The sequence below is a fragment of the Sinohyriopsis cumingii genome, chromosome 17 (genome assembly GCF_028554795.1).
Source record: "Sinohyriopsis cumingii isolate HCF-2022 chromosome 17, ASM2855479v2, whole genome shotgun sequence".
Lineage (NCBI taxonomy): Eukaryota > Metazoa > Mollusca > Bivalvia > Unionida > Unionidae > Sinohyriopsis > Sinohyriopsis cumingii.
In genome coordinates this window covers 61923388-61936421 of record NC_142977.1, presented here as the reverse complement: position 1 = coordinate 61936421, position 13034 = coordinate 61923388, and the positions used below count along the sequence as shown (strand labels likewise).

The window sequence follows — 13034 nt, the reverse complement described above, 5'->3', positions numbered from 1 at the left end:
GTCACTTTTTAAGTAGAATCTCTTGGGAAATAGAGGCTTGAGGGCAAGTGAAGAGGCATCCCTTGAAAACAGAGACCCCAAGATGGACATTGGATGTGAGATGTGTTTTGAGGTAATAGTGCAGGTAAGATTGATCCATGAGGGTGTCTATATAAAGTGTATGTCTTCCACAGGAAGTGTTTAGTAGCACCATGTGGTTAGGCTGATCCATGAGAGTGCCTGTATACTCTGGAAGAGCTATGCAAATTGTGGATGTAGACAAGTTGTTTTCTATTGGCTGATACTGTATGATTAATTGTGGTCGTGGCCCATTACCATCAGCTATATGGCCAAGTCTAGTCATGAAGGAAAATGGCCATCCTGGCTGGCATGATATAGTGCAGTTCTTGAGGTTGGGACAGATTATGGGATGTTTAATCCATATATCTGGTCCAAAATTCATATAAGAGACTGTGACTGATGCTTGTTGCTGCTCTCAATCTTGCTACCCTTGGGTACAAGCAATGGTTTTGTCTATCAAGCTATGACTGAATTCTTAGCGGAATACACATACAAATTAAAACTATTGCCAAAACTATGGTGAAGTCACATAGGCTACAAGTGCAAGTACATAAATAGCAGCAAGTGACAGCAAAGTTCCTTAATGTTAAGGCAGAACTTTGTTGTCATAGGAAAAAAGAAATGTTGGAAATAAAGAATGAGTATACTTCCCATTTACTGCAGACTCCTCCAACTTGTGAGTGTAGGACGGAAACTTGGCAGAGGATTTTTGCAAGGTCACAATTGATGACAGCATGTTACTTCTCACAAGCAAAAGTAGTAACTGATATATTCATGGATTTACTAGCTAAAGGTTTTTAGCCTGGGAGGGCTGGATTTGCAAGATGGTAACAGTTCTCCAAAGGTATTATGATTGGGTAATGTATTTAAAGAAGAAATCTGGGTCAACAGGATGTGTGTGTGTGTGATTTGGATTTTTTAACGTAGCTTTAACAATTTTTCAGTCATATCACTATGATGTCTGCAGTGTTGCAGTTTATAGTGATGTCTAGCATGGGGCATCACACCAAAGACATGTAGCATGATGTCCCACCCAGTCACATTATCCTGACACCGGGATGACTTGGCCGGGGATCGAAACCACAACCTCCTGCATTCGAGGTGGACGCTCTAACCACTAGGCCACCGGAGCAGTTCAACAGGATGCTTTATGTAGATAGTCCTATCAACATTGCTGACTGCATAGACTATGAAAACAATTTTTTTCAGGGTTTCATTTTTATATTTTATCTTATTAATGGAACATTAGCATCATTTGTCAACAAAAGGCCTTTATGCTAGGATGCTTTCTGCACAGACATGGTCAAATCCTGCTGAGATGTTGCAAATATATCTCTATAATTGGCACTGTGGCCATATTTAATGGTTGACTAGCATCTTTGCATCTTAGCCCCACATGCTAAGATACTTTCTCTAAATTCTGATCATATTTTCTTGAGAGTTTTGTGAAAAAGCCATTTAATATTTTTTCTACATCGAGTTATGAATGCAATATTTGATGGCAGATCATCATAAACCTGAAAGGACTTTGTGAAGAATGCTTTCTATCAAATTCTGTTGAGGGATGTTCCATTTAAAAATACATGGCACCCAGGGAAGGCAGTTTAAAAAAAATATATGCCAGGGTACTTTGATTTCACACAGTTCATATTAAGGTGATAAGAAAATTCTAAATTGCATCTATGGGTGAGTATCTCACATTAAAATTGCCTTCCCTGGGTCACATGTATGTTTCACTGGAACAGCCTTGCACATCTTTAGAGAAAATGTTCAAAGATTTTTCTATTTTTAGTAGTGGTGGCCATATTTGGTTTAAAATGAGTATCCTCTGTACAAATTTTAAAGTCCCTAATTCATGATGCTTTTCATCAAATTATATCATGCATTTACTTAAGTCATTTAAAGGTGTTTTATATTTTTAGTAACACTGTCCATAAATAACAGCTTTTAGGCGCCATTTACATAAAATTGAAAGGCTTTCTTAAAAGGATGCTTTTATAAAGTTTCTTTGTTTTGAAATCAGATTACCGTCATTTGTACAAATGTTAAAGACCTTCATTTCTGGATGCTCTTTACAAAGTTTGGTAGAAATCTGACGTGTTTTCTGAGAAGGTGAAAATAGCAGTTGTCAACACACAGCATATGACTTTCAAACCCTACACATAGTACCATACCACACCATCACATGGCCTTTTCAAGCAAAATAATACGTTTATTTTAAATCCAAAACGCCTTGGACAATTATGCCATAGAAACCAAAGGCAGCAAGACAGGCAATGAAGGGGCATAATTCCTGTAAGAAATGTAATGGAACACTTGAAATTGAATGTATTCAAGGTCTCATCAATATAATGTTTGTTGTTTTGTGTGTTTAATGACATTTTTCAGCACATGACAAGTTTTACATGGTGGCGAGTATATTTGGTGGAGGAACAACTCCGGAAGAACCAGCAACCCATGGGAAGCTACTGGCAAGCTTTCTGACATACCCACGTCAGCCGGAACAAAGACTCAAACCCATGCTGACAGAGGTTTTTAATATAAAGCCACATAGAGTCCAAATCTGACTGAAATCCACAAATCCTCGATAATGTCATGCTAAGGAAGTCAGAAGAAAAAGCAGTCATGGGGCATAACTTTTGTAAATTAAGTCATGGAATGCTGGTAATCAACTTCAAAGGTGCACTTTTTAAATTTGGTTGAAATTCAACAATCTTTCAGCAAAATTAAGCTGAAGAAAATGAAAGTTTGTTGGAGAAGCAATCTGGGACTACAACTACTATAAATGATGAGAGAGAAGTCTGAAATTGGAACTCTTTTGATGTCTGATCAATATGTAGCTGGAAACCAAATCTGGCTGAAATCCAGCAATTGCTTGGAAATGTTTAGGTGGAAACCAAACTGTTGCTAGACTGACTGCTGTAGGACATACAACTGGATGGACTGATGGATAACATTGGGCTCCACTAACATCATGACTTGGTCCTTAATGACTTTTTTGGTACTGACGTGAGATATACGTACCACCATCCGAAAGTATCTGAAGAAGACTGAAATCTTCTGGCCTTTCCTTGCAGTCATATTTGTCCAGTACACGCTTGATCACAGTATGGGTATGATCTGTGTTATGCAGCTGTAAAAAAGATAAAGTAAAAAGCTAGTAGCAGACATATCACTCGCTTATAAATCAGGTCCAACAACATAAAACAGACTCCGATATGCCAATACATAATGCACAGATATATCAGGGTCTGTGTTGACTACTTTACTGAATAGTCCTAATAAACTGCATATACCCAAATCTGTGGTACATACATAATGCAATGGCATGGCTGAATCAATCCAGTTTGCAGGTGTGAATACAAGCAGTAAACATTAAATCATCAAGTCTAAGAAACAAATTAAATTTGTCTACCTTATGAAGGATGCAGAATATTGAAAAGAGGTAATGAACACTGATGAATCTTTTCCTTCTGAGAACAGAAGATTAAATCATATGGTAACAACAGCCATTCTCAGGTAATTGTTACATTAGGTTATATATATATATATATATATATATATATATATATATATATATATATATATATATATATATATATATATATGACATGTACATGTAGCTGTAGCTACTTCCATGACTCACCATGGTTAATTGCCATACTTTATATTTCATACCCCTTCCACAACCAACCCTGAATGAACCATGACCCAAGGGTCAAAATCTCCAGATCTATTACATACATAATGTGTTCTCCATTTATTAATGCACATATAAATTTAGGCATATTCAGAAGTATCATTATAATTTTGAATTTTTTATACTTGACCTCCGATCCCTCTAAGGGACCCCAGGGAAGGGAGACAAGAACCCTTCTCCTTCTGCAGATTGTTGTCATATGGGAAAATCAATGTACCAAGTTTGGAGAACAAACAGGAGAAAACAAAATAGAAAAGAAAAACATTCTCTTTTCTGTACTGATTTATTAAAACTTATACCCCAACCCTTGTTGATATGATATGACAGTTTTCAAGCTTGGAAAATTAAACATTCTGTGATCACTGTTACAAAAATCAAGATTTATACTAAAGAGAGCAAAAATGTCTTTGTTAAGCATAACAAATATAGTATTTGTAACATGGAAGTTATGCACTTTTCTCACTTAGAAAATTGTATGGATATGCTACTATATAATGAAAAACATTTTGTGCAACTTAATTTTCTTATTAAATCTGCATAAATATTATGCATGAGAAGTGTCTGTGATTTACACTATTTTACCATGATACTTTTGTACACATGTGTGCTGGGTCCAGGGCTAGATTCCAGTCCAACCTTAATAACACAGCCATCAGATGATTTAAAAGGTGAGGAGTAATCACTGTCATATGACAACAGTGATGAGGTAGATGATGAATGAGACATCTGGAAAAAAATACTGAAAAATTAAATTCATGCACTTCAACAAGCCAAGAGGTCCTGGGATCACTCTCCTTAGGATGCTTTCTAAGAAACTTTTTCCAATGCTGTTGACTGAAATTTATAAAAAATATTTGTTTCAAAGTTCTTCTCTATATTTTGTGTATATGTGATTTGTATTTATAAAAAAGCTTTAACATTTTTTCAGTCATATCGCTATGATGTCTGCAATCTGGCAGTTTATAGTGATGTCTAACACTGGGGCATCATGCCACAGGCATGTAGTATGATGTCCCACCCAGTCACATTAACCTGACACTAGGCCGACCAGTCCTAACACTAACCTCTTAATGCTGAGCGCTTAGCGAGGGAGCTGTTAGTACCATTTTTATAAGTCTTTGGAATGACTTGGCCAGGGTTCGAACCCATGACTTCCCACATCCGACGCAGATGCCTATATTTTATATTTTCAGCTCCTCAACATCATTTGTCTAAAAACGGAAAGGCCTTATGTCCAAATGCTTTCAGTCAAATTCTGTTGTGGATTTTGTTTTTTTTAAAGTTGTAACTGCATTTTTATTCTATCTTTTTGTGATGTATTCATAGCTGATGGAGGATCTGCATCAATTTTTAAATATTTTAAATATTTTCAAGGTATGTTTTTATAATATTTGTAATGGATGCCATATTTGGTGGTGAATATGCATTATTTGCACATATTTGTATGCCCTTAACACTAGGGTGATATGTGTTAAATTTGGTCACATTTTGAGGAGCAGTTTTTCTGGGGAGTCATGTAAATATTTTTCTATTTTTAGTACTGGCAACCATCTTTGAAGCCAGATCAGCATCATTTCATACAATTTTGGAAGCCAAAGCAATTATGTTGAGGCCAAGAAGAAACTGTTAAAAAATTTTCAATGTTTAGTATTGGTGGCTACATTTCATGGCAGATCAGCACCTTCTGTACAATTCTGAGTGCTATTCAGGAAATTCTGTTCAAATTTGGTGAATTCTGCTGAGAGGTTTTCAACAATAAACCATTTAAAGGTTGTTCTATTGTTAGCAATGGTGGTTTTAACTGATGGCAGATTTGAATCATTCATACAAACTTCAAAGCCCTGTTCAAATTATGCTGAGCAGTTTTTGAGTAGAAATTGTGTACCGTATTTTATATATTTGTAGTGAGCTGGCCACATTTTAAGATAGACTGACACTATCTGTACAAAAGTCAAATGACCTTCATGCTGGGATAATGTCAAATTTGCTCAAATTATGTTCAGAAGTTCCTGAGATGTCATTTCAACATTTTTGGTCAGTGTGGCAATATATGATGGTAGATTGGCATCATTTGTAAAATCTTGGAAACTTTTCGTGTGGGTGTTCTCTGCCACATTTGCTTAAGAATGGTCAAGAGGAGTTTGAAAAGAAGTTTAAAACAGGAATTGTTCATGGATGAATGAAGAACCATGAAGAAAAGTGGAAGAAAATGCTGAATATTTTAACCTCACTTTGTATGAGCTAAGAAAAGTGAATAAAATGTATGGAAGAAAAAGAGCTCTCTCTCTCTCTCTCTCTCTCTCTCTCTCTCTCTCTATATATATATATATATATATATATATATATATATATATCTATTTGAACAATTTTTGTTATGGTTTTTCTTTTTGTTCACAGTAATGATAGCCATCTTCAATGGCAGACTTCTTAAATGGCAAGTGTACAAGCCTTAGTGTCAGGATGATCTGGACCAGATTTTACTAATAATAACAAAGTGAACATAGATATTGTGCCAAGTGCAAAGACTATACTATAATATTAGGGAAAAAAGTGCCAAGATGATCTGGACCAAACTGTACTAATAATAACAAAGTGAACATAATATATTGTGCCAAGTGCAAAGACTATACTATAATACTGGAGATTAAAGTGCAGATGGAATATATGAGCAACCTTTGTATAACTGTTTTCTTCTGGCCAAATATTACATATATAAGTTGTAAAATGAAAATGTTTGTGCCTTCATTAGAAGGGTTTAAAGTTTTTTTTAAAGATCACTATACTTTGGAAAATTATATTTCAATTACGTCTGAAAGGAAAGAAAGATTTATGTTGATATGGGAACAGTGGGAGTGACTGTCCAACTGGTAACTAGAAAATTAGTATTATAATTCAAATGTATGTGCTTTTGTTAAATTAATGCATAAATTTCATTATTCTGTACATTGTACTATGTACTAATAGTACTAAATATCATATATACTACTAAAATGAAACTGTGTTCCTGTCAAATTTATGAATTGATTCATTTTGTTGATATTTTAAATCTATAGACAGATAATTTTAATCAAGGAAATGATAACGTGATGAAAACAAAAAGGTATAAGATGGTTCCTTAATTTACAACTTACTCCTGGTGTGGGTGAAACAGGGGAATCCCCTAATGTTGAAGCTCCACTACTCAAACCTGACTTGTCTTCAAAATTCATTCCCCCACACATGAATAGTGAGAACCTGTTTGTGTCCACTTTTGATGGTCGATGACCCATACTAGAAAAGACAGCACACATGTAATACTGTAATCAGGTCATCTAACATAAATGATAGGCCCCTGAACTGAGCAGCCACAGACCCCATACCTAGTTTAATTTTCCCTACATAAACACTTGTTTACATTACTGCATAAAAAACCTGTGGTAATCTTCAATGATTTGGACTCTTGCAAGGAACAAATATTAATATTCGCTGCAAAGATTAATTTTTTGTTTATAACTGTGTTGAGGGCAGGCCCCTAGAAATCACTCGACCCCTGGACAATTGACCCAGCAGTCCACCCAACCTTGCTGATGGGACTGACTGTAATTAAAACTTTACATTTTCTTTGGAGCTTAAATATGTGACTGCAATAGCATTACTGTTATAGCCAATACATTTTGTTTGGGACATTTAAATTTGTCCTTTGTAGCTGTCACATAATCAACAACAAGTCTAGAGTCCTCGAAGGGACTAATCTTCTACTAGCTGAAAAGAATTTCCATGAATCCAAGATAAGACCAAAAAATGCATGAAACTTGGTACTCCATGAACAGTTTATTCACTATGAATACCTATTCTGCATGAAGATTGGTACCAAATAAAAATGGAACTTCAAGAAAACTGACACCCCCCAAAAAATTGGTATCAAAAGAAAACTAATCCTACATGAAAACAGGTACTGCTACCCCAAGAAAACTGGCACCCACAAAAACTAGTACATTAAAAATAATTTTTTTATTCACAGTAAGTTATGAAAATTATGTTTATTGTTTTAAATATGCCAACCTTCATTTATCTAAAAATATTAAAAAGATTCCCAAAAACAATCATTATGAACAGAGTATCCTCATCGTTATTTAAAACTATTTGTTAAATCCAGAATTCCCATTATCCAGAACAAATGTGTTCTGATTAAAGGTAAATGCACAGAGCCTATGTGGAACAACCATAAATTCAACTACTTGTATGTTGCACAACACAACAAGCTTCATGCCATTATTTATTTCATCATTGGGCTTTGCTTAATGAAAATGCTTAGTACTACCATGTACGACATTTTACCCTGACTGATGAAACCAGAAATTGCAATGCAAATGAGGTGCATCCCTAATTGTTTCTACACAAGGATCATTGATTAAAAAGGTATCACTGTTTTTACAGAAGGATTATTAATTACAAAAGGTAACCAAAACTGTTTCTACAGAAGGTCCATTGATTAAAATGTAGTTATTAATTGTTTTTACAGAAGGATAATTGACTAAAAAAAGGAATCCTTGTTTGTTTCTACAGAAGGATCACTCATTAAATAAGGGGTCCTTAATTGTTTCTACAAATGGATCATTCATTACAAGAGGGGTCCTTAATTGTTTCTACAGAAAGATCATTCATTAAAAAGGGGTCCTTAATTAAGGGGTCCTTAATTGTTTCTAAAGAAGGATCATTCATTAAAAAAGGGGTCCTTAATTAAGGGGTCCTTAATTGTTTCTACAGAAGGATCATTCATTAAAAAAGAGATCCTTAATTGTTTCTACAGAAGGATCATTCATTAAAAAAGAGATCCTTAATTGTTTCTACAGAAGGATCATTAATTAAAAAAGAGGTCCTTAATTGTTTCTACAAAAGGATCAGTTAGTGAGCAATCATTAAATGTGTTGCTTCAAGCAACCATAAAATAAATACCCCAAATTTATTAGTCCCCCAAGAACAATATTAAATATAAAGCAAATTTCTTAGATGATTGCAACCAAATAAAAAGCATCAACTTACGTAGCAGATTTCTTCTTCAATTTACCAGCACTATCTGGTATTGGTTCAATAGCAATAGATAATTCACAGCTGAAAAATATAAATTGCATAACATTCAATCAAAATATTTATAACTCTCACTTGGTTCAGAAAGTCACAATCAAACAGATATTAAACAGTATTTCTAAAGACCAGAAAAAGCTTTGTGCAGAATGTTGAATCTTCCTAACCTACACTGACATATGCTGGAAAACATGTACCCTAAATAAAAAAATATTTATAAGAACAAACAAAAGTTGTATATCTCCATAAATATATATATATATATATATATATATATATATATATATATATATATATATATATATATAAATGTTTAGGTGTATTGAAATGTCTATGTGAATGTATGGTTGTATGCATATACAGTAGTCCCCCTCCTGAATGGTCCCCCTGACCAGCAGCCACCCACTCCTTACAGCCAGAATCCTTTGCACCGACAAGTTTGTGTTCAAAAGTACCCTTTACAAAAGTCTACCCCGCTAACACTACCAGCATACTTGTGCAATAATATAAAATTTACCCCTCACAAGTGGCCACAGTTTATTTTAATATGTATCCAGAACCAGTATTTTATTCATAATGTGTGTTAAGTAATCCGATTTCTGTTTCCCGATGTCAGTTTTTTATTACTGAAAGAAGTGTTGCCTAAAGTACATGTACCATAAAGGTTAATAATAATATCATTACGCCCAACCAGAAGCAACATTTATTCCATAAAGCCAAGAAAGACTCAAATTTTAATCCATACAAACGGGCAAGTACATGTAATCCAATTAGCCTTACTGCTGTGTTATCAAGAGATGTCCAGTTTAGTCACTCTGATAATTAAGATTACAACTACTGAACAGTAGTAACAGTTGAGAAGTGGCTGTATCAATGTACAATATAAAAGTCAGCTGGAAAATGGTTTGATAGCCTTTATGGCTTCCCTTAGTAAGATGCTGAGCTTGTTCACTTTGATAAGTAGTGGCTATTACTACTGAAAATAATTATCAAGATCACAAATCCTAACGGCCGTGTGGTCAGATCTGCGTGATGTTAATGGTACACATCAAAGTCGTTTTAGCTTCTCTCACTTAGTGTTAAGAAATGTATAAAAACAATAGGGTAACAGCCTGCAGCTAATGAATCACGTGACAAGATCACACATGGCAATTTATTTAAATGCAGAAAAATTGTTTTATCAGTCTTGTAGTTGGCAAAATTGGAATAAGTTATTGCAAACGGTCAACATGTCATCAAGGAATAGAAATATTCTGAGTTTAGAAAAGAAAGTGAAAGTAATTCAACTGACCAAAAAGGGGGATCCATACAGAAAAATTTGATGTCAGAAAGACTTAGATAAACAATATCATGACAGACAGGGAAACAATTATGCAGAAATGGGAAGATGGAATGGACGGAGAAAGGAAGATTATTAGAGCCAGGAGATGTTTCAATCCTGACATGAATGACAAGGTTTTTGAATGGTTTTTCACTGTATGTGCAAAGAAAATTCCACTAACCAGTCAAATGATGCAAGAAAAAGCAACAATTTTGAGTTGAAATGGGATATGACAACTTTACCACAACTAATGGATGGTTGCACAGATTTCAAGTCCACACAATATTAAGTGTTCTGTAATTAGAGGAGTATCAACTGATGTTAATAATGAAGTTGTCGAAGAGTGGAACTAAAGACTGAATGATGTATGCAGGAGATATGGCAGCAAGGATATTTTTAATTGTGATGAGACTGGTTTGTTTTTTAAGCTGTTACCAACAAAGTCACTGGTACAAAAAGGGGATTCATGTAAAGGTGGGAAAAAAGCAAAGGAGAGATTTACAGTTTTGCTCTGCGCCATTTGTTCTGGTGAGAAACTGAAGCCAAAGGTGATTGGAAAATCGCAAAATCCAAGGTACTTTATGGGATATAGATGGACAAATTTGAGAGTTATATATGAGGCAAACAGAAAAGCATGGATGACGGGACAGATATTTGAGTCATGGATCGAAAAACTTTATAAGCAGATGAAAGTGCAGAACAGGAAGATCCTGCTTTTCCTCGACAACTGTGCTGCACACACAAAAACTGGATTTGTCAAATGTCAAGGAACTACATGAAAAAGCTTCTGAGACATGTTTTATTCCTGATGGATAATATAACAGTTGCATCGGACATACAAAAGGTGACTCTGCTGGATGTAATCACATGGCTGACATCAGCATGGGATATCCTCACAGCTGAGATAATTCAAAAGTGCTTTCGGAAATGTGGGTTTTTCCAAGAGATATTGGGTGTACCAGAGTCGGAGGAGGAAAACTAGGATGAAGAGGACTATCTTCTCCTTCTACCACCTGGAACAACCCTTAAGGATTATGTTCAGTGTCAGACCTGCCAACTCTTATGATTTTGCCATAAGTCTTATGAAAATTACCTTTAAAATACAGACTTACGGCAAACTAGCAAAAACTACAGAAAAACAATTGGTGCAGAAAAATCTGGATAATTGGTTAATCATTGTTTTATTTGGATCGGGTTTCATCTTAGAATTAATGAAATTAGTCAGGGAACCAAACTAACTTTACAGCAGCAACTCAGATGCTTTAAACTGCAGCTATTTGTTCATGCAAAGCATCTGCATGATCATACTGTTGATTATAGAATTTTTAAAAATGGCATCAAGAAAGCAATACATGATTTAGATGATAGGGAAAAAAAGCTTCCAGGAAAGTATTAATAATCAACAAAGAAGAATAAAAAAAGAGTATTCAGATTTTTGTGAATAAAAGCTGGATAGGACACAATTACATTTAGTGGACATCACATGCCAATTTGAGTATGTCTCATGGCAGGAGATAGGATTGCCGTTGTCATGTGAGATGGAAAAGGATTTCCAAGAATTACATCAAGCTGAGAGATAGCAACAAGCCACTGAGATGCATAGGGTTTGGAACTAGAGTTTGTGCAACTGTCCTCAAACGTTTAATTACATTTTCCATCTTTACAATTGCAGTTATTGATAATTTGTTACACCTTACTGAAAACTTGTTAGTCTTACAGAAAAAAATCAAATGCCTTACTGACACGGACTCATCAGGGTTGGCAGGACTGCAATATGATGATGAATTAGCTACAAAGAACACAATCAGTGATGACTGGGAGTCATTCATGACAGAAGGTGCTAAAAATTCTAGTGAAACATGCCAGGATGAGGAAAGTGACTGTGACTGTGACAGTGACACAACATATGACAATCCAAACCCAGCCAAACAGTGCATTACATAAAGCATGGATACATTCCACAGAATTGATGGATTATGGCCTCGCAACAATGTTGAACTTGTGGACATAATTATGAAAACACAAGACATTCTTAAAAAAGATAAAAGAAAAGCTGTAGAAAGCATGGAACAAATGACACTGGATAAATTTTTCAATCACAAGAATTCTTAGGAACATTTGCATTGTATTTAAATGTCTGCTGGTGACTGATGATGTAATCTGTAACATTATTATAAAGACAGTTTTAAAACTATATCAATGGTTATTCATAACATTCTTTTGAAAATGATGAAACCATTGTTTCATACTGATTTCACAACATGCATGTGATTTTTAAATGAAAATATTAAATGTTTTAGAATTAAATGTAGTTGTGATTTTCTTCATATGTATTTACTATTTACATTTGTCATCCCTCTCTAGAAAGGCCACCCTCATTATAAGGCCACTTCCCAGCTGCAATGGGGGGCCTTATAAGAGGGAACTAATGTACATGTATATGTAAACGTTTCTTTGTTGTCCCAGATTCCTAGGCAGAAAAAGCACATATATTTAATATGTAATATAAATGCTAAGCTATATATATATATATATATATATATATATATAGTAACTTCAAGATAGGAACTATGCTAATGTAACATGGGAGAGAAATGATGTACAGCCACTGGAAAGGCAGGAATGGGGTATATCTTTCACACTAAGGATGATAGTGGTGCTTAAAGCAACCCTACCCCTAAAATTACATGTAATATCCAATATCCACACACCCCAATCAGAGGTGAACATGTATGCTTATATAATAAATAACAAAACCTGCATCCAAGAAAACCAGAAAAACCTAAACCTAAGCTAAATAGATAATATTGTACATAGACAAACAAAGGGGTTATGTTCCTTAAGAGTGCTGACGATAATGAGAAGTGGAGCCATCACAGTGCTATGCAA

The 13034-nt window shown here is 34.8% G+C and overlaps 1 protein-coding gene across 1 annotated transcript in view; it reads right to left on the bottom strand.

Annotated features, from left to right (window-relative positions):
* Positions 1 to 13034, bottom strand: part of LOC149779078 (ral guanine nucleotide dissociation stimulator-like 1) — a 78831-nt gene that overhangs the window by 15987 nt on the left and 49810 nt on the right. Inside the window, exons 12-15 of the mRNA XM_089939630.1 lie at positions 8783 to 8851; positions 6892 to 7030; positions 4343 to 4486; positions 3085 to 3193 (exon numbers count right to left, since the gene is read on the bottom strand). Of these exons, the coding sequence (XP_089795756.1) occupies positions 3085 to 3193; positions 4343 to 4486; positions 6892 to 7030; positions 8783 to 8851 (461 nt within the window). The remainder of the gene's footprint in view (positions 1 to 3084; positions 3194 to 4342; positions 4487 to 6891; positions 7031 to 8782; positions 8852 to 13034) is intronic.